General features: G+C 42.9%; 1 protein-coding gene across 2 annotated transcripts in view; it reads left to right on the top strand.

Moving 5' to 3' along the window:
- The window catches only part of LOC124805031 (ARF GTPase-activating protein GIT1), a 226,538-nt gene that overhangs the window by 125,874 nt on the left and 77,216 nt on the right, over positions 1 to 23,448 (top strand). For both annotated transcript variants that reach the window (XM_047265460.1, XM_047265452.1), the window contains exons 5-7: positions 5,617 to 5,806; positions 9,747 to 9,819; positions 11,106 to 11,336. In XM_047265460.1, the coding sequence (XP_047121416.1) occupies positions 5,617 to 5,806; positions 9,747 to 9,819; positions 11,106 to 11,336 (494 nt within the window). The remainder of the gene's footprint in view (positions 1 to 5,616; positions 5,807 to 9,746; positions 9,820 to 11,105; positions 11,337 to 23,448) is intronic.

Consider the following 23,448-nt stretch of genomic DNA (forward strand, 5'->3'; position numbering starts at 1 on the left):
GCCTACGAACACGCTGACGTCGTTTCTTCAATTTCTGAAGAGTAGCACAATACACTTCAGAGTTGATCATTTGACCATGGGGAAGGACATCGAACAGAATAACCCCTTCAGCGTCCCAGAAGACTGTAACCATGACTTTACCGGCTGAGGGTATGGCTTTAAACTTTTTCTTGGTAGGGGAGTGGGTGTGGCGCCACTCCATTGATTGCCGTTTTGTTTCAGGTTCGAAGTGATGAACCCATGTTTCATCGCCTGTAACAATCTTTGACAAGAAATTGTCACCCTCAGCCACATGACGAGCAAGCAATTCCGCACAGATGGTTCTCCTTTGCTCGGTTAGACAACGAGGGACCCAGCGGGAACAAACCTTTGAATATCCCAACTGGTGAACAATTGTGACAGCACTACCAACAGAGATGTCAAGTTGAGCACTGAGTTGTTTGATGGTGATCCGTCGATCATCTCGAACGAGTGTGTTCGCACGCTCCGCCATTGCAGGAGTCACAGCTGTGCACGGCCGGCCCGCACGCGGGAGATCAGACAGTCTTGCTTGACCTTGCGGCGATGATGACACACGCTTTGCCCAACGACTCACCGTGCTTTTGTCCACTGCCAGATCACCGTAGACATTCTGCAAGCGCCTATGAATATCTGAGATGCCCTGGTTTTCCGCCAAAAGAAACTCGATCACTGCCCATTGTTTGCAACGCACATCCGTTACAGACGCCATTTTAACAGCTCCGTACAGCGCTGCCACCTGTCGGAAGTCAATGAAACTATACGAGACGAAGCGGGAATGTTTGAAAATATTCCACAAGAAATTTCCGGTTTTTTCAACCAAAATTGGCCGAGAAAAAAAATGTGTTGCATTACTTATTGAACTGCCCTCGTATATTAGTTAGGTCTGAAAGAGGACATTGACTCAGTGCCTCATCTATATGCTAAATCTTGCCTTAATCTAGTAAAGAAATGTAACTGCAAATATTGCAAGTATAATATGTGGAAGTGTGGTTTTAAACCATAAAGTTGATTTCCCTGTGTAAACTTCAACCAGGAACATTGAAGTTACCATTTGTCATCTTCCACTGCTCACAACCTATAGAAGAGACTTTGTCAAACCTCTCTTGTCCTCCCACATACCTCCAAACCCTGCCTTGGAGACCTGCTATATTTACCATCCCTTCAGAAATTTCCTCTCGCTACCGTACAGAATTGAGAACCTAGATAGACCCACAACACAGACAGATAGACCCACAACACAGACATTAACCTCTCCTCCAAAAGCCTCAGTTCCACAGAAGTATCAGTCCTTTCCAAATCCCTGGCCTTTTGCCACACCCCTAAATTCAGTCTTGTTGGGCTTGTTAAAGACATTCTCCCCTTCTCCTGGTCCTTACAACAGAAACACTTTTTCCCCATGCACCCTGTCAGTCAGACTTAATTCAAAAGTAACATTGAGTCCTGCCTGACTCACTTGACTATTCCACTCAAGAATATTCTACCCTTGCTGTCTCCAAATCACCCTCTGTTAACTATCCAGAATTTCCTAACCTCCCCTCACCATAATTCCCCAAATCACTCAACATGGAAAACAAACTTACATCTGCAGAAAGAACTGAAACACCACATAAAATCTGTTCCCCCCTCATAATCATACCTACTAATAAGGGCTTCGTCACTGTGTTTACGAGCTGCAGGACTCTTTTGTCGGCACCTTCTTCTTCTTCTTCTTCTTCTTCTTCTTCAGTGCATCTGTCTTATGACTGGTTTAATCTAGATGCTGCCCATTATGTCCTTTCTGAGTATCACCTTTCATGTGTTTGTATGTTTGTCATCCATCATTGCAATTCTCTTCGTACCTCTTCCTCTTATCCCTTTTACTTTTCCCTCTATAATTCTTTGTTGAAAACACTTCCTACGCAGTTTATGACTCGACCAAGATATTTTCCTCTTGCTGATCATTTCCAATAATCATCTTCCCCTGTTTTCTCCATTATATTTCTGTTCTTAAGCCTGTTAATCCATTTCACATTAAGTGTTCTTCTCCATAGTTGCATTTCAGAACTTTCTAAATATCATTTGTCTTTCTTTTTAAATGTCCATGATTCACTGCTGTGTAACACTACATTCCACACACAACATTTAGCAAATTTTTTCTTCAACTCCATTGGATTTCTTGTAGATGTTAGTAACTGCTTCACCTTTTAAAATTCTCTCTGTCCCGTAGATATCCCCCTTCTTATTTCTTTTTTACGGCTTCCATTTCATGCTATTAATCTTCCAAGGTACGGAAAGGATTTTACTTATTCTATCTTTTTTCCATCTAAGAATGCTAACTGGAGCTTCCTTCTCACTTATTCTCATTAGTTCTGTCTTTCCCATATTTATTCTCATTCTATCCTCATCGTGCCTTCTTGCAGTACTCTTTAACATCTTCTGTAGCTCCTCTTCTGATTTCGCCAGGACTGCTTAGTCATCTGTATATTTTACAGTCTGTATTGTTTCTGCTCCAGTTACAGTGCTCCTCGCATCCTCTTTGGCCTTACCTATTGATTCTTGTCCTCATAAGTTGAGTAACTTCAGTGACAGTGAACTTTCTTGCCATAAGCTCATCTCTTCCATTCCTACTCTCACTTTCTGCTTTTCATCCACCACCTTTATTAACCTTCTATCTTTCCAGACTATACTAACATCACTTAAAATTCTCAGCAGTATATTCCAGTTGATTATTGAAAGCCTTCTCCCTGTCAATAAAACAAATGTACACCTCCTTGTTCATTTCTGTCACGCCTTCTGCAGTCATCAAATGCTGAAAAATCCAGGATGGAATAATGACAATATTATGAAAAAGGATAGATTGCTACTCATCATATAACTGAGATGCTGAATTGCAGACAGGCACAGCAAAAATACTACCAAACACGTAAACCTTCAGATGGAAGGCCTTCTTCTTAAATAGACAAAAAACACACACACACACACACACACACACACACACACACACACACACACACAAAAACTCGGCTCATACACACATGACGAGTGTCTTTGGCTGGCTCAATCCTCTTCGGTATCACTCACTTTACAATGTGACTAATATAACTAATTGTCCTGTAATCTTTGCATTCTTTTGTGCACTTTTAGATAACGTTACTAGAATGGTCTTCAGTAGATCTTGAGGACAAATTCCTCTGTCATAAATTCTGTTTACTACCTCAGTCAGTTCGGCTATTGAATGTGGACCCAAGACCCTCAGTGCCTCAGATATTATTTTATCACAGGCTAATGCTTTCTTTTCCTGGCACTCCTGAATTACTTTCTCCAATTTGCATTTCAGCATCTTAGGACCTCGGTCTTCTTTATTCTTTCCCCTTTCTTCTTCTGAGACCAGTGTGGTGCTATCTGACTCTGCACTGCGTAACTCTTCCACATAATCCATCCAAACTTTCTTCTCTTCCTTTGCTATTCATACTGTCTTCTTTCCATGTTTGTGTAAAATTCCTTGTTTGCTTATTTTCCTTACTTCTCACCTTGTTAAGGATTTCACTGTTCTGTACATCTCTTCCAATTTTCCTTTCTTTTCCATTTCTTTTATTTTCTCACATTGTTTCCTCACCCAATCCTCTCTAGCCTTGTCAGTCAAGTTTCTTAGTTCATAGTTAGTTTTTTGCACTGTCTTCTGCCTTCTGCACTATCATTTTTCCATTTTCTGCGCTCATCCATTTTATTTAACATACTTCCTATTATCCTTTTTTCCTATTTCTTGTTGTTTTCAACTCTCCAATTTCTATTTTGAATCCCTGTAACTTTGTATTTCTAACGGTATTCTGCTCTTCAGTGACCTCTACACTTCTCCTTATATTTTCCAATTTATTTTCAACATAGTTGACGGATATCTTTCGTAAAGTTATCGTTCTTCAATTTCTCAGCATTCCATTTCTTCATCTGACGTCTTTCCGTAATATGCTTTAATCTTTGCCTAATATCTGCTATGAGTAATTTGTGATCTGCATGAGCATCTCCACTTCAAATGGGTTTTGCCTTTTTAACACTGTTTTTGAATCTCTGGTTGATAATAGCAAAGTATATTTGATATCTGGCAGTGTCACCTGGAGCTTGCCATGTGTACAATCTTTGCTGACAGTGCTTAAACTAAGTGTTAGCAATCTAGAGATCAAATCATTTACAGAAGGTTATCAGTTTTTCTCTCCTGGTTCAGATTCGGTGATGACATCTTCAAGATCTACACTAAGAGTGAAGACACCCTATTCACATACTTCAAGAACCTCAGTACCTCCCCCTTCCCAGTTGCTTCATTGGATCCTCCTCAACGTAACAAACCACTTTCCTTGATGTCATCCTCCATATCAATAATGGCCTCATTAGGACCTTCATCCACTTCAAATCTACCAACCATCAACAATACCTTGACTCCGGTAGCTGCCATCCATTTCACACCTAAGAGTCCGTTCCATACCAACTAGCCACTCACAGTTGTTACATTTGTAGTTATGTGCAGTCCTCCTCCAAATATTCCAAGGGTCTCACTGAGGCCTTCATCGACTAAAATTACTCTCCCAACCTCGCCCAGAAACAGATCTCCTGTGCCTTGTTGCACCAGTCTCCTACCAACTCCTTTCCACCCACCAACCCCACATACCCACTGTTCGGCCACAAAGGAACACTCTTCAGTGACTCAGCAACACTGAAGACTGGAGCAACTGACTCACTTTCCCGCCAGGGTTTCGAGTACCTCTCATTGTGCCCGGAAATAAGAAATATCCTCCCCACCCCTCCCACAGTGGTCTTCCGTCATTCACCTAACCTATGCAGTATCCTTCTCCATCCCTTCTCCATCCCTGTGTCCACCTCCTTGCCTCATGGCTCATATTCCTGCAATAGACATAGATGCAAGACTTGTCCCATACATCCTCTCACTATCACCTACTCCAGTTCTGTCACAGGCATTTCCTACCCCTTAAAGGCAGGGCATCTTTCATAGCAGCCATGTGATCTGTTATGCTGCAACCACTGTGCCACTTTCTACATGGGCATGGCAACAAGTGAGCTGTTTGTCCTCATGAATTGCTAAGATCATATTATGGCTAAGAGACAGTTGGACCACTCAGTTGCTGAACACGCTGCCCAACATGATGTGTTTCACCTTAATGACTTTTTCACAGCCTGTGACACCTGTGACCTTCCCACAGCAACAGCTTTCCTGCACTGCACAGCTGGGCACTCTCCCAACAACGTATTCTTTTGTTCCTGTAACCCCCTGGTCTCAACTTTCACCAGTCCCTGTCCTCCACCCACCTATCTCCTTCCCTGCTCCCACTCCAGCACTACATATTGCTTATATCCTGCCTGTGCACCTACTTAGTCCTGTCCCCTTCTCTACTTCTCTCTCCATTCCACCTCCTCCCCCCCCCCCCCCAACCCCCCACAGCATCTTGATGCTGCCCTGTCCTGTCTCCACAATATCCCTGCACACTCCCACAGGTAGCACTAGCATCTTCCCCAACCCCTACACTGCTGCACTTCCTCATCTCTACCCTATGCCTCTGTATTACCCTTACTAACCAGCTTGAAGACACAATTTTTTATGTTCTGCAGGGCAGCAGGTCACAGAGATCTGGCAGAGAGGCTAGTGGAGTGCGCATATGAACTGACAGACCGTTTGGCTTACTACTTGTGCTCTCGTCGACCTGACCATGTGGCTGGTCAGCACTACATCATACCTGAGATGGCGGATCCACTTGAGCTCTCAGAACTGTCAAAAGTTGCCCGCAAAAAGCTGCAGCAGGTATGTTGACTAACAGATGTTGTATAGCCTGACAGTAATTTTCGAACGGAAAATTTTACTTGGGAAACCGTTGCAGCTGCCCAGTTTGTGTAAATAACCATAAGTGCTACACTGAGTGACAACAATATATTGTGATGGCTATAGTATTTTAGCATCTAACAGGAGGTCAAAATTTTTCTTTAACAATACTTTAAACTGCAAAACTCTCAGTAATTACTTGTTAGTTACAGACTTATTAGGCCTTTACACACTATAACGCTAATTGGCGTGGCTGACTTCAAAATCTTAAGAAAAAAGGTAATGAAACTTCCTGGCAGATTAAAACTGTGTGCCCGACCGAGACTCGAACTCGGGACCTTTGCCTTTCGCGGGCAAGTGCTCTACCATCTGAGCTACTGAAGCACGACTCACGCCCGTTCCTCACAGCTTTACTTCTGCCAGTAGCTCATCTCCTAACTTCCAAACTTTACAGAAGCTCTTGCAGGAGAAAGGTCCCAAGTTCGAGTCTCGGTCGGGCACACAGTTTTAATCTGCCAGGAAGTTTCATATCAGTGCACACTCCACTGCAGAGTGAAAATCTCATTCTAAAAAAGGTGATGTTTAATGATTTTCTGCATTGTTTTAATGAAATGCAATTATTCTACTTAAACACAATATTCTCCACAATGCAGTGCATGGTTACAAACATGCTCACAATGCTGCACAGCACACGAATACAATGCCAAAGAGCTCAGATTTTTTATGGAAACAACTGATGGGTATGCAACTAATATCTTTGAAATCTTCGGAGTCTTCGTGATGCTGTCTGCTAGAACTTAAAAAAGTTATTGTACTTTTGTAGCACAAAGCTGGAGGATCGTTTACTGTTAGTGGACTCTGTGTGATATTTCTGGATAAATAACCATTTCTATTCTTTAGGAATCATTGTTAAGCATGATTAAAACAGTTATGTTTTACGGAAACCAGAGATCTTGCCATTCATCTTGGTGAAGAAGACAAAAAACTTGTATGAAAACAGCTCAGCCCTAAAATTAGCAATCTTTGAATGATATGGATGGGTCTTAAGTTAAAACGTTTGCTGGTATGCATACATTATGGGAACTGTAACCCATCAAGTGATATTAGCTGGACTGAGCTAGTCGGTCTTGGTGTATCAGGTTGTTGTTGGCAGTAGCTCCTTTTTCAATGCGACCATTGCAGAGAATGATGTGGTTTCTGCACCTAAACAACTTAAAGGGTTGTTGTTGTTGTTGTTGTGGTCTTCAGTCCTGAGACTGGTTTGATGCAGCTCTCCATGCTACTCTATCCTGTGCAAGCTTTTTCATCTCCCAGTACCTACTGCAACCTACATCCTTCTGAATCTGCTTAGTGTATTCATCTCTTGGTCTCCCTCTACGATTTTTACCCTCCACGCTGCCCTCCAATACTAAATTGGTGATCCCTTGATGCCTCAGAACATGTCCTACCAACCGATCCCTTCTTCTGGTCAAGTTGTGCCACAAACTTCTCTTCTCCCCAATCCTATTCAGTACTTCCTCATTAGTTATGTGATCTACCCATCTAATCTTCAGCATTCTTCTGTAGCACCACATTTCGAAAGCTTCTATTCTCTTCTTGTCCAAACTATTTATCGTCCATGTTTCACTTCCATATATGGCTACACTCCATAAGAATACTTTCAGAAATGTCTTCCTGACACTTAAATCAATACTGGATGTTAACAAATTTCTCTTCTTCAGAAACGCTTTCCTTGCCATTGCCAGCCTACATTTTATATCCTCTCTACTTCGACCATCATCAGTTATTTTGCTCCCCAAATAGCAAAACTCCTTTACTACTTTAAGTGCCTCATTTCCTAATCTAATTCCCTCAGCATCACCCGACTTAATTAGACTACATTCCATTATCCTTGTTTTGCTTTTGTTGATGTTCATCTTATATCCTCCTTTCAAGACACTGTCCATTCCATTCAACTGCTCTTCCAAGTTCTTTGCTGTCTCTGACAGAATTACAATGTCATCGGCGAACCTCAAAGTTTTTATTTCTTCTCCATGAATTTTAATACCTACTCCGAATTTTTCTTTTGTTTCCTTTACTGCTTGCTCAATATACAGATTGAACAACATCGGGGAGAGGCTACAACCCTGTCTTACTCCTTTCCCAACCACTGCTTCCCTTTCATGTCCCTCGACTCTTATAACTGCCATCTGGTTTCTGTACAAATTGTAAATAGCCTTTCGCTCCCTGTATTTTACCCCTGCCACCTTTAGAATTTGAAAGAGAGTATTCCAGTCAACATTGTCAAAAGCTTTCTCTAAGTCTACAAATGCTAGAAACGTAGGTTTGCCTTTCCTTAATCTTTCTTCTAAGATAAGTCGTAGGGTCAGTATCGCTTCACGTATTTCAGTGTTTCTACGGAATCCAATCTGATAATTTTCACATCTGTCAACACCTGCTTTCTTTGGGATTGGAATTATTATATTCTTCTTGAAGTCTGAGGGTATTTCGCCTGTTTCATACATCTTGCTCACCAGATGGTAGAGTTTTGTCAGGACTGGCTCTCCCACGGCCGTCAGTAGTTCCAATGGAATATTGTCTACTCCGGGGGCCTTGTTTCGACTCAGGTCTTTCAGTGCTCTGTCAAACTCTTCACGCAGTATCATATCTCCCATTTCATCTTCATCTACATCCTCTTCCATTTCCATAATATTGTCCTCAAGTCCATCGCCCTTGTATAGACCCTCTATATACTCCTTCCACCTTTCTGCTTTCCCTTCTTTGCTTAGAACTGGGTTTCCATCTGAGCTCTTGATATTCATACAAGTCGTTCTCTTAGTCCTTAAAGGGCTAAAGACACTAAATGTTTTAAAGGGCCTTAGCTGCAGGTCATGCAAGTTCGTCAGATCTTCATATCACAGATGTTGTCCACAGTAAGGATACACTGGCAACAAGGTGCATATAAGCCCAGTCCTGTTGCCAGACTATACTGAGCCTTCTGTTCAGTGGCAGTTGGTCATGGTACACTAAGCCACACAACTTTTTGTGGCCACCCCACAGAAAGCACTGTATCTCAGAATACAGTTTTAAATTAACATTTTTTTAACTGAGCATTATGTTTTAGTGTATGCATGTTGCAGGAAAGTTCCTGTAGAATGTAAATACTTTTGAATTAAAGGATTCCACTTGCTGAAAAGCAGGCGTCAATCCCATGTAGCCCACTGTCGCCACTCTCTCTTCCCAACAGTTTCCCCTTCCTCATCTCTGTCGCCCCTTCCCAATTCACGTTGCTGCTCCCTGCTGGCCACTACAATCCTGCCAGCCGATATACCTGCCATCCTTCTTTCCTTGCATTCCTAGCCAGCAAACCAGCCACCTCCGCCCGAGCCATTAGTGACCAACACCCTCCCTCCCCCCGTCCCTCTCCTACTTCTAGCCTCCCTCTACCCCACCACAACTAGTTCACTTGCCAAACTATAGTGTTTACACTGTTAGTTCAGCTGGCACCACGTGGGTGCATAGGTGTGTGTGCGTACGTGTGCGTTCTTGTTTTTACTCTAACCTGTTGAAGGATAGCTCAGAAAGCTAGCAGTTTTCTTTCTTAACTATTGGCAATTCAACATTTCTGCTTTTTGGTGATTGGTCACCTCAAATCTGAAAGTATTTTGGGTTATACAGATGGATCTAAACTGCAGTGGCTGGAGGTTTGCTTGCCGTATAAATGCATGGTTCTCTCTGACACCTCTACCTTCATCTTCGTTTCTGCTCTGTCTTCACAACAGGCAGGCCATTCACATCCCGGAGTCTGAGTGACATGCTCTTCCTTTTGATCTTTGCCAACAAATTGATATTTCCTCATAATTTCACAGTTTTCTCAGTTCAGTTTTCATTTTGAGCTATATGTATTTTTCTTTTAAGCTAATGTACTCAATTTATTTTACAGCTGCCAAACCATGTATTTGAAGAGTTAGCAATGGATGTGTATGATGAAGTTGATAGAAGAGAAATAGATATGAGTAAGTAACAACATCACGTATAATGGATAAAATTAAAAATTAAAGTTACCCGTAGAATCACTGAGGGGCAGCAATAGCAACTATGATTACAGGAACATATGATACAATGTAACCTTAAAGTTTCTTTCCTGAAGAATGTAGATTAAACAGCAGGAAGAAGGCTCATTAGTTACTCGGTATTCTGAGCTAGTTTTTAGTGTACAGTCGCAAGAAAACACAGAAATGAAATAATATTGCGTATGTACTTAGCATCAGTAAGTGCAGCTCTCCATAAAGCCAAAATGAAGTTTTACAAATGAATAATGACAATATTCCCTGCTTTTAAAACCATAAATTCTGCCACCAAGTGCCAAAAGTACATTTCATATGGAAGAGGTTGGAGGATGGAGCTTGGATCAGGATACTCAGAATCCACCTTGAAGATAAACTAACAGATAGGAGGAGGAAATGTGCAAAACTATTTGCATCATTTGTCAGTTGACATGTTCATAGTGTGTCTTTCTGCATTGGTACAACTAGAGTGAAACGGATTGAAAATATGAAAAGGCACATGAACTGTAGGTCTTAGTGATATCAAGCACCTAGTTAATGAGTGTTCTCTACAGCAGAGCCATGTGAGACTGCAATACTATACAGGCCATTTGGATCTTCCTACCTAGAAAATTTCTCTCTGAACTTGAGAAAGGAGAACTTACTCTCTAATGTATCCTCTCATCATATCATCCTCATCTGCCTTTGTCTGTTGATATTCTGTAATATACATTCCCCTATTTTATTCTGTTTATTATACTTCCCTTTTATCTTTCTTTACCCTTATCATTTTCTTTTCATCTATATCCATCTGTCTTTGCCACCGTACTGGCTCTCGTCCTCTCTTATTTGATGGAGACCTCTTGACAAGGGTTCCGACTTACTTGCAATACTCCTCCAAAATCTTCCAACTGTTTTCACTACTGAAGAAGGAAATTGTGGTTTTTGGAAGTTGGAAGTACTACTGCTGTTAATTTGTGTTTTTCTATCAGCTCTACAAGGAATTGCAAAATCTGAAAGTAATCCCATCTGTTTTTCTATGACTATAATATATTTGTTAATAGAAGTTTCTGTTTTGTATAATGTTGTTTATGATTTATGAAGGTTGCCTGTAGAACTTAGATGATACTATTTTTAAGAAGTTGCCTCAAGAGAGACATTAAATTGCAGATGGTTACTAAAATGCATAAGAATAATTTGCTGTACCATTTGTGTTCTAAATACATCAATTTTGTGTTTTCTCCTTTCTTGTTCAGTTTGGCTATCATCTCATCGAGGCAGTAATGCGACAGTGCCTGCTGATTGGTGTTCTGTGGTTCCTTTCCTCCCAGTGAATCCAGAATACTCAGCAACACGTAATCAGGGTCGTCAGAAGTTAGCCCGATTTAGTGCCCGTGAATTTGCTACGCTTATAATAGATATATTAGCCGATGCACGTCGACGGCAGAATAGCACTGCCACAACGTCTTCACTTGTGATTTCACAAGGTAATTCAATTGGAGATCTTTTCTTTTGTATGAGAATAGTTCATATTAATGTTGACCTTACCTTATTCAGACAAGAAGGAAAATGAAAGTAGCAACTTGTGTTAACAGGGCAAATTATTAATTTGCTAGTTTTACACACAGTCAGTGAAATATTTTGTTATTTTACTGTGAGAAGTCATTGAACATAATGTAAATTTGTAGTGAATGTAATTTTAAAGTAGCTTCAATGTTTAATTGAGTTGATAAACAAGCTGTGTATCACTGACATATTTAGTTTTCATAAATCAGTTTTTCATGGTGGTTACAAATCTGAAAACCATTGTGCACTATCTTATCAGGTTTTGAAGATATTGGCAAAATTTTATTTTCGTGGAATACTGTGAAGCAAAAATTTTTCAATTGCTTTTGGTTTTTTTTATGCAACACAATAAACTACCGGTGAAATTGTCCTGTGGGTATGATTTTTGCATACATCGAAAAATTTTCAAGTTTGATTATCATCAGTAGGGGTTGCATCTGTGCACAAACATTCTGAACGAGTTCAATATGATGCTATTTCTTCTCCATTACCAGCACCACTTGCAGGTACACTGTTCATGGAAAAGTCCAAGAAGCCAATGTTCTTTAATCTCCTTTCAATGACTTTGACACTGACTACCAACATGTTGAAGATATTAATCTGATAAATGATGCAGAACTTTGCAACCTTGCATGACATCTGGTGATAATAATAAACCAATGAGAACTGCTAGGTTCACCTCTTGTTGAGCTTCATTTGCTTGCACTAGATTTGATTACTTCACATTTCTGACACCCCCCCCCCCCCCCACACACACACACACACACACACACACACAGAGAGAGAGAGAGAGAGAGAGAGAGAGAGAGAGAGAGAGAGAGAGAGAGAGAGAGAGAGAGACTTTTGTAGCAAATCTTTGGGAGTGGAACCCAGCGATGAAGTGTGGTGTGTGTTCATTGATTCATCTAAGATGGGGCAGTATTATTCCACTCCAGAAACAGATATGCTTTAATGTAGTTGTTGTTTTCACCATGCAAGGACCAGTCAGTACCTGGTATATAACCTGCCATCTGAAAGAGATATAAAATATGGAAACAGGTGTTTATTTGGGAGAGGAGGTAGCAGAGAAGCCACTTCACCCCACCCCCTCCCCAAAGAAGTGTTATTTACAAATTTACAAGGACAGCAGAGTTTTCAGGAAAAAATCTCTCACGAAAAATACAACTTAGTATTTGATTATAAGTTGGGATAGATAAATCAGAAGATAATGAAACACTAAACTGCTAGCATTAGTACTGGAAAGGCTTGGATGTAGTGTAAATGAAGGATGGAATAATAAACTGGGCTGTTGCATAAGAGTAATATCAGTTCACTTTCACGTGTTACTTACTACCACATACACCATTATCAATTTAGAGTTGTTGTGAAGTATAAGTAATTAATGTTTTCAGTATATCCAAATAATACAAAATACATGTACGATGTATCAGATTTGATCTGTTGGAAAAATGCAAAGATGAGATTGCTTCATTACTGTGCAGCCAAGTTATTGCTCAGTATTTTTACTGCAGTTACCTTGTATTCTCTGTAAATAGTAAACTAAGTACAATGTATTTAGTGGATAAAGGCTATATAGATGAAAGTTATGGCATATATTGGGCTAGAAAGTTTTTCATATTTGTGTATACCTGTGAGAAAAACATACTACTAATTTATGACCAAGGTTGTGCCCACTTCAGGCAATGCCATGTCAGACTTGATTGATATTTTATTTTTTGTGGGTACCTACTACAAGGGTATGTCCACAGCCATGTGAGTGTCTGGCAATGACCTAACGTGGTAAGTGGCCAATTATGCTGAATAAAGTATTTATTTTAAGTGAACAACTTGTGTGGAAATGTTTCTTTATGAAGCAATCTATCAAGGTTGTGGTTCCTGACAAGAAGAAATGATTTTTTTTCTCTTACATAGGAGTAGCTATTACAGGGCTCTGTGAATTTAGAATGCATTATATTTTACTTGTACAACTTGTCGTGTTACCGCACAGAATTACACTATTAAAAACATTCACTAAATTAAAAATGAGTTTTGGTGTTTTTCTGAATTTCACTTACCCTGTTTTTAGTTCTTGATTGTGTGTTTGCAGATGCATTTAACAATTTAAAGATTCTTAAAGATAAAGAGGCAGGGGTTGCCTAACTCATCTCCTGAATTAACTTACATGTTTCTTTGTTAAGTTTGTGTTCATTTTATCACCTAGTCCTGTTGTGTAACATTCGGGAAGTCCCTTCCTTTCATATTAAGTGCTCCAACAAAGAGTAATATTTTCATTTGAACAGTTTTCATCATTTCCACACCAAGTTCCTCATCCTCATACCTTTGTGGTTTATAAGAAACAGTTCTGTCCTGTTGTTTGCTCACTAAATATAACATTTCTATTGACTAAGTTTCATCTGGAAGCTGCCGTAAAGACATACATGAAAGAAAACATTTAGAGCCCACATTTGGCTCAATCAACACAAATTGAAATACCTTTAACATTACCCACCTGCTGGTCTGGGGGTTAGAATAGGCCCGAGGTATTCCTGCCTGTTGTAAGAGGTGACTAAAAGGAGTCTCACACTTTTAGGATCTTATGTGATGATCCCATGTCGGATTTGACCTCCATTCTTCTAAATTTTCCCGAAGAGTGAGCCAGTTGAAGAAGGGCACCTTAGACGGTGCATCGTGTCCATCAGGGGCTGAGACCTCTTGCATCCTTCGTCGATGTGGATCTACACTTCCGCTCCTCCTCCAGCTGTTGGGCGAGGTCACCCTCCTGGGTGCATTTTCCTCCATCCACAGGGCAGTATCGTTTTCTGCACTGACTATGATAATGGACTTGTTTGCTTGTTTGCACTTGATATCCAGCACAGTAGCCACTCCATTGTGGTGCGGTCGCCATATTCCCTGTTGGTTGTAACACCCTGACTAAACAGGAATCGCTCTGCTGATGCCTGCGCTGTAAACTCCCCACGTATGCCAAGGAGTAGATGCCCATCCCCATGGGGCATCGGGACTTCCAGCAACGACCACCCACTTTGCTGAGGCTGGGTGGCGCCTGTGGGGAGGGCCCCTGGTGGGAGTGGGTGGCATCAGGACAGGTGACAAGTCATGAAGCATAAGTACATCATCTCTTGCTGGTGGTCCACCACCAGCAGTCTCTAAGCGGTTGAGGTCTAACTACAATGCAAAAAAATAAGACCCCAAATTGTTCCCCTCCCTGTCCACACCATGGTAGGAACGCCAGGCTGAGGATGGCAGTGAAGCTTATTCGCCCCAGTAACTTGTATGTACGAGAGTTGATGAGGAATCTTTCATGTCAGTGAAGCCTCAGTTTTTTGTGGAGCATTTAGAGGACAAGTTTGGGGAGAGGTGGAGGGCTTGCCCAAAATGCGGTCAGGGTCAGTCTTTATAAAAACAGCATCTTCTGCCCAGTCACGGGCATTACTCACCTGTGACAAGCGGGGGTATGTTTCTGTTTCCATCACATCCCATAAGAGCTTAAATATGGTCCAGGGTATTATACAGAGGGGTTCAAAAAAATGTATCCACTGTTTAAAAGTCCATAACTGGCAAACTAATTGATGGAGTTGTCTCTTCTTTGGTAGTGTAATAGTTTGTAGTTCCGGCAATCGCCACTCAAACATTGTAGCGTTGTTTTGTTTTGTCAGATGACTGTTGTCAGATAGTCAGTGTTTTGTTCTTAGTTGCACCTAGTTACTCAAGGAAACATGGCTGGCACAAGGCTTACATTCGATGAAAGGAAGTCGGTTTTGAAGTGGTATTTTAAGTACAAAAACGTTAATGAGGTTCAGTGGCAATGGTGAAATGAGTATTAAACAGATCCACCGACACGTTTAGCGATTAGTCAAATTCGAAACAAATTTTGAGGTCTGAGGCTGTGTTAAAGATGTACACAAACAATGATCTGGACGACCTGTAACAGTAACAAGTCCAGCTAACTCCTGTCATGTGTTACAATAATTCACTTGCTCACCACAAAAGTCTGTGAGACAGTGTGCCCATGAAACTGGAGTGAGTCGCTCAAGTGATCGGCGAATTTTGAAGACAGCAAAGTGGGAGTGCTACAGCCCACAATTGCTACACGCAATGAACAAGGACAACCCAGATCGTAGAATGGAGTACTGCAACTGGTTTACTAACATGGTGCGCATCGATGAAGAGTTTGTAGAGATGATTGTGTGGTCTGATGAGGCACAGTTCAAACTCAGTGGTACAGTAAATCGCCACATTTGTATCTACTGGGCCACCGAAAATCCAAATGTCCATGTAGACAAAGCCGTTAATTTGCCAGGAGTGAATGTGTGGTGTGGGTTGTTTTACCGGGGCTTGATTGGGCCATTCTTCTTTGACGGCACAGTTACCGGTGAGGTGTACCTTCAGAAGCTCAGACATCCATTTTACGAGGTGCATTCAGGTTCTAAGGCCTCCGATTTTTTTCTAATTAACTACTCACCCGAAATCGATGAAACTGACATTACTTCTTGACGTAATCGCCCTGCAGACGTACACATTTTTCACAACGCTGACACCATGATTCCATGGCAGCGGCGAAGGCTTCTTTAGGAGTCTGTTGTAACCACTGGAAAATCGCTGAGGCAATAGCAGCACGGCTGGTGAATGTGCGGCCACGGAGAGTGTCTTTCATTGTTGGAAAAAGGCAAATGTCACTAGGAGCCAGGTCAGGTGAGTAGGGAGCATGACGAATCACTTCAAAGTTGTTTATCACGAAGAAACTGTTGCGTAATGTTAGCTCGATGTGCGGGTGCGTTGTCTTGGTGAAACAGCACACACGCAGCCCTTCACGGACGTTTTTGTTGCAGTGCAGGAAGGAATTTGTTCTTCAAAACATTTTCGTAGGATGCACCTGTTACCATAGTGCCCTTTGGAACCCAATGGGTAAGGATTACGCCCTCGCTGTCCCAGAACATGGACACCATCATTTTTTCAGCACTGGCAGTTACCCGAAATTTTTTTGGTGGCGGTGAATCTGTGTGCTTCCATTGAGCTGACTGGCGCTTTGTTTCTGGATTGAAAAATTGCGTCCACGTCTCATCCATTGTCACAACCGACGAAAAGAAAGTCCCATTCATGCTGTCGTTGCGCGTCAACATTGCTTGGCAACATGCCACACTGGCAGCCATGTGGTCGTCTGTCAGCATTCGTGGCACCCACCTGGATGACACTTTTCGCATTTTCAGGTCGTCATGCAGGATTGTGTGCACAGAACCCACAGAAATGCCAACTCTGGAGGCGATCTGTTCAACAGTCGTTCGGCGATCCCCCAAAACAATTCTCTCCACTTTCTTGATCATGTCGTCAGACCGGCTTGTGCGAGCCCTAGGTTGTTTCGGTTTGTTGTCACACGATGTTCTGCCTTCATTAAACTGTCGCACCCACGAACACACTTTCGACACATCCATAACTCCATCACCACATGTCTCCTTCAACTGTCGATGAATTTCAATTGGTTTCACACCACGCAAATTCAGAAAACGAATTATGGCACACTGTTCAAGTAAGGAAAACGTTGCCATTTTAAGTATTTAAAACAGTTCTCATTCTCGCCGCTGGCGGTAAAATTCCATCTGCCGTACGGTGCTGCCATCTCTGGGACGTATTGACAATGAACGCGATCTCATTTTAAAACAATGTGCATGTTTCTCTCTCTTTCCAGTCCGGAGAAAAAAAATCGGAGGCCTTAGAACTTGAATGCACCTCGTACCTGCCATCTGAGACCTGTATGGAGACAGAAGAATTTACTTTCAACAAGATGGTGCCCCAGCCCATTACCAAAATCTCGATGAAAATCTACCACGAAGATGGATAGGCCGTAGAGGTGCTGTGGAGTATCCACCACATTCCCCAGACCTAACTCCTCTGGATTTTCACCTGTGGGGAACACTAAAGGACGTCGTTTATCAACAAAAGCCACGTACATTGGATAAACTTCAAGAATCCATCGTACATTCATGTGCAAATATCCAACTGAGCACATTGCAGTCAGTAGTTCGTGCTGCAGTCGGCGGCATAGTTTGTGTGTGGATGTTAATCCATTTCGAACACCTACAGTGATATCTTTAAGTTGGACTTTAAGCTACACTTTCACCAAAAGTGAAACAACTCCATCAATTAGTTAGCAAGTTTTGGACTTTTAAACAGTGGATAGATTTTTTTGGACCCTTCTGTGTTCCACAAGGACCTTCTTTTATAGTCTGATGACAAGATGCGCACCTACTTAGCGCGACGAGGTGTTTATTTCGTCCAGCGCGTCCATCAGGGTCCGAGGGATAATCAGGTTGTCACCGGTGCCTTCATCTTGGCCTTCAAGGGTGACACATACCCGAAAAGGTCAAGGTGATGGTTTACCTCTGTGATGTGAAGCCATATTTCCCTTCCCCAATGCAGTGCTTTCAGTGCTGAAAGTTCGGCCATATATCTTCCTGCTGTACTTCCAGTGTCACCTGTCGAGATTGTGGACATCCTTCACATCCCAATACTCCATGTCGCCTGCCTTCCATCTGTGTCAGCTGCAGAGAGCAACATTCCCCTTGCTCGCTGGACTGTAGGATTCTACAGAAAGAAAGGAAAATAATGGAATACAAGACCCTGGTCCGACTGACCTATACAGAGGCTAAGAGAAAATATGAGAGGCTATATCCTGTGCATATGGAATCCACATACACCGCTGCTATGACAATGGTTCCAGCACATTTCATTCTGCCTATTCCAGTCGGCTCTCAGAGCTGGAAGACTACACCTGCCCCCTTGATGGTGTGGGGCACTTCCCTCCCTGTTGCTCCCAAACCACCTACCTCAGGAGCACTGCCCAGCCATCAGGGACATCAGTCTCCACTTCTCAGCTGGAGAAGCATAAATCTTTTTTGGCTCCTCTCGCTAGGAAGGGGTCCCTTGGCTCCCTCCCTTCCCAGATTTCTACTAGTGGGAAAGATGACACCTGCCAGTGGCTGCAGTGCCCAAAAGCAGTTGGTCGTAGGGCTTCACGATCCTCCTCAGTCCCGGAGACTGAATCAGTGAAGCCCTCCCAGCCAGAGAACCCAAGGAGTAGCGAGAGAAAGACTCCAAGACCGAGGAAATTGCGGTGGCACCACTGCTACCTACAAGCTCTGCGTCAGAGGATAAGGTGGAGATTTGGGCATCCGCTGAGGACCTGGACCTCACTGGGCCCTCATACACAATGGATGTTGATCGCATAGGTACTCAGTCGATAGCAGCAGGTTACCCTGAGGTGTATACTGCCTCATTGAACGTTTCTTGCCTTCCCTAACACACGATAACATCATCCTCGAGTGGAATTCCGCCGGTTTTTTCTTCCACCTGGCTGAGCTACGGCAACTGTTAAAGCTGTACACCTGCTTTCTGCATTGCCCTCCAGGAAACCTGGTTCCCAGCAATGCGGACCCCTGCCCTTTACAGGATATTACAAGAAGCTTAGTGAATATAATAGTGTGTCAGGTGGGGTTTGCATCTTTGTCCTGAACTCAGTATGTAGCGAACCTGTGCCTCTTCAAACTCTTCTTGAAGCTGTGGCTGTCATGATAAGGACTATGCCAGAAATGACTGTCAGCAACATATATCTTCCTCCAGATAGTGTGGTACCCCTGAACGTCCTGGTTGCACTAATTCATAAACTCCATAAACCTTTATTACTTTTGGGAGATTTCAATGCCCATAACCCCTTGTGGGGTGGCACCATGCTCACTGGCCAAGGTAGAGATGTCGAAAATTTACTGTCTCAGCTCGACTGCTGCCTCCTAAATACTGGGGCTCCCACATATTTCAGTGTGGCTTTTGGCACTTATTCGGCCATTGATCTATCACTTTGCGGCCCAGGACTTCTTCCATCCGTCCACTGGAGAGCCCATGATGACTTGTGTAGTAGTGACCACTTCCTCATCTTCCTGTCACTCCCCCAACATCATGCCCACAGTCACCTACAAGTCACTTACAAGGCAGACTGGGAAGCCTTCACCTCTGCTGTCATCATTGAATCTCCCCCACGTGGTGCCATCGATGTAGTGGTTGAGCAGGTCACTGAAATGATCATTTCTGCAGCAGAAAACATAATTCGTTGTTCCTTAGAGTACCCCCGGTGGTCACCAGAAATTCTGAGGCCATTAAAGAGCGCAGGTGGGCTGTACAGCAACATAAGCGGCACCCTTCCCTGGAGAACCTAATAGCTTTTAAACGGCTCCAAGCCCACTTTCACCAGCTTATAAGAAGACAGAAACAAGAGTGTTGGGAGAGGTGTGTCTCGACCATTGGGTGCCATACCTCACTTTACCAAGTCTAGGTTAAGATCAGACATGTTTTTGGGTAACCAGACCTCAACAGGTGTCCCTGGCCTTAACATCAGTGGCGTGTTATCCCCCCCGTCTTTCGCACCCTTAAACGGTGGATGAAAAGGAAAGTCCTCTCGTTCACTACACACCACAGTAAATCCTATAATGCCCCATTTATGGAGGGGGAGCTGCTCAGCACCCTTGCACATTGCCCTGACACAACTCCTTGGCCATATTGGATCCACAGTCAGATGATTAAACATCTCTCGTCCGACTACAAGTGACATCTCCTCGTTATCTTCTACCAGATCTGGTGCAATGGTGTCTTTCCATTGCAATGGCGGGAGAGCACCATCATTCCGATGCTCATACCCAGTAAAAACCCACTTGATGTGGATAGCTATCGGACCATCAGCCTCACCAACGTTCTTTGTAAGCTGCAGGAACATATGATGTGTCAGTGGTTGTGTTAGGTCCTGGAGTCACGTGGCCTACTGGCTCTGTGCCAGGGCGGTTTCTACCAGGGTCTCTCTACCACTGACAATCTTGTGTCCCTTGAGTCCGTCATCCGAACAGCCTTTTCCAGACACCAACACCTGGTTGCCGTCTTGTTTTTTTTATTTACGAGAAGCTTACGACACGACCTGGCAACATCATATCCTTGCCACATTATATGAGTGGGGTCTCCAGGATCTGCTCCCGATTTTTACCCAAAATTTCCTGCCACTCTGTTCTTTCTGTGTCCAATTTGGTGCTTCCCATAGTTTCCCCCCCATATCCAGGAGAATGGGGTCCCACAGAGCTCTGTATTGAGTGTATCTCTATTTTTAGTGGCCGTTAACGGCCTAGCAGCAGCTGTAGGGCCGTCTGTCTCACCGTCTCTGTATGCAGTCGACTTCTGCATTTCGTACTGCTGCTCCAGTACTGCAGGGAGCCATCCACAAGGCGCAGTCATGGGCTTTAGCTGATGGCTTCCAGTTTTCAGCCGCAAAGTTATGTGTCACGCATTTCTGTCGGCATCATACCATTCATCCGGACCCAGAACTTTACCTTAATGATGATTCACTCATGGTAGTGGAGACATATTGATTCTTAGGACTGGTTTCCGGTGCTTGATTGACTTGGCTTCCTCACCTTTGTCAGCTGGCAGCACCTCAGTGCCCTCCGCTGCCTGAACACCACCAAATGGGGTGCATATCACTCAAAGCTGCTGCAGTTCTACAGGGCCCCTGTTCAATCCCGCCTTGACTATGAGAGTCTGGTTTATGGTTTGGCAGTGCCTCAGCCTTACGTTCACTCAACCCAGTGGCCACTGTGGCTTTTGATTAGCAACAAGAGCTTTTAGGATGAGTCCGATGACCAGCATCCCGGTGGAGGCTGGAGTCCCTCCATTGAAGGTTAGGCGTGCACAACTGCTTGCCAGTTACGTTACACACATTTGTAGTTCTCCTGAGCATCCGAATTACCATCTCATTTTCCCACCCATGCCGGTTCAGCTCTCGAATTGGTGGCCCAGGTCAGGGCTTATGATTGCGTTTCGCATCCAGTTGCTTCTGTCTGAATTGGAGTCCTTCCCTTTACCACCTCTACTTGAGGTCCATTCATGTACACCTCCATGGTGTAAGCCTCTGCCGAAGCTTCACTTGGACCTTTCACATGACCCTAAGGACTCAATTACTCACGTGGCTCTCTGCTGCCACTCTCTCTCGATTCTTGACATGTTCAGGTTCAGGGACTCTGAAGTGGTTTACACCGATGGTTCGCTGGTTGATGGTCACTTTGACTTCGCGTAAATTCACAGAGGCCATATTGAACAGCTCGATGGCTGCAGTGTTTTTACTGCAGAGCTGGTAGCTGTACCTCATGCTCTTGAACACATCCATTCATGCCCTGGAGAGTCGTTTCTTCTGCGTGCTGATTCCTTGAGCAGCCTACAAGCTATCGACCAGTGCTACCCTTGTCATCCTTTGGTAGCGACCATTGAGGAGTCCATCTATGTCCTGGAATGGACCAGTCGTTCAGTGGTGTTCGTTTGGACCCCAGATCACGTCGGAATCCCGGGAATGAAATTGCCGACAGGCTGGCCAAGCAGGCTACGCGGAAACCACTTATGGAGATGGGCATTCCAGTAACTGACCTGTGATTATTATTATTGTTATTATTATTATTATTATTATTATTATGCTGAAAGGTTTTTCGGCTTTGGGAATGCCATAGTCTCAGTACACACAACGAACTGCGTGCCATTAAGGAGACTACAAATGTGTGGAAGTCCTCCATGCAGGCCTCTGGCACTTCGGCGACCTACGGCTACCTCTTGCACTATGAAGACCCGCCTCAGTGCTGGTGCGGCTCGCAGTTGGCAGTGGCCCACATACTTCTAAGCTGTTCTTCTTTGGCTGCCCTGCACTGTAAACTTCCTTTACCGGACTAATTTTAGCAGACAACGCCTTATCAGCTAATAGTTTTATGCGTGTGTGGAGGTTATCCTATATAAGTTTTAGCACTTGTTGTTTGTCCGTCTGTTTTCTCTCCCTTCTGCTTTTAGGCTGGAGGTTTTACTGCATTGCAGAGTGGCTGGCTTCTCCTTTTCATTCATATGGTCGGCCAGCCACGGTAATCTGCTTTCTTGTTTTAAGCTCTTCTAACTGTTTCTTGTGTCTCTCTGTTGTTTTCTTGTCCTCTTTTTGTTCCTTGTAGTGTTTGTTGCCTCTCTTTCGTTCTTGTGGTTTTTCCTTTCTTTCAGTATTGTGCTGTACGTGCCTTTTATTTATTCTTTCCGTTGTGGAATTGTTTATCAGGAACAACGGACCAATGAACAAGCCTCCCTTGACCAACCAACCAACCCTCTAAAATTAGCAAAAAAATCTTTTCTGTTAAGAATCAGGCAAACCTTGGACTGAAATCTGTTAATGATCACCAAGGGAGATGGGGCATAGTGAATACTTCTTTTATTTAAGAAATTAAGTTTGTTTTTAAACAAATAAATAATAGTAAACAATCTCTGTTTTGAATTCATCAAATAATTAGGTATCGTCAAGGAAAAAATAGTGCATTTGTGCAACAGTAATAACAAAATGAGAAATAGCATTATGAATGACAAGAAAAAGTTATCTGAAAGAGACTAAGTACATAGTTACCTATTTGATACTGTACTTAGCCAAAATTATTCTAAGAATCTACAGGCAAAAGGTGAAAAACAACTGTTCAGATTAGAAAAAGGAAGATACAGGGGTTTCAATTGAAGTTGTCAGAAATACAAGAAAATGCTAAGGTTGCACTGAACCCCTGCACTTTGGGTAGGGTATGTAACAGCAAAACCGTTTTGGATGTGAGGAAGATAAATCATTTGCTGAAGACAGATAGCTTCTTTAAAAGATCATTTAGATAGTAGCTTAGGCCATAGGACACAACACACACACATCCATATGCCCCGCCCCGACTTTTGCTTAGATGAGAATGGGTTCCTGAAATTTTTGTTATGTTGATAATTGCAGACATTTCAGTATTTATGTTGTTATTGTCTTCAGTCCAGAGACTGGTTTGATGCAGCTCTCCATGCTACTCTATCCTGTGAAAGATTCATCATCTCGCAGTACCTACTGCAACCTACATCCTTCTGAATCTGCCTGGTTTTTTCATATCTTGGTCTCCCTCTACAATTTTTACCCTCCAGGCTGCCCTCCAGTACTAAATTGATGATCCCTTGATGCCTCAGAACATGCCC

The sequence above is a fragment of the Schistocerca piceifrons genome, chromosome 1 (assembly GCF_021461385.2).
Source record: "Schistocerca piceifrons isolate TAMUIC-IGC-003096 chromosome 1, iqSchPice1.1, whole genome shotgun sequence".
Lineage (NCBI taxonomy): Eukaryota > Metazoa > Arthropoda > Insecta > Orthoptera > Acrididae > Schistocerca > Schistocerca piceifrons.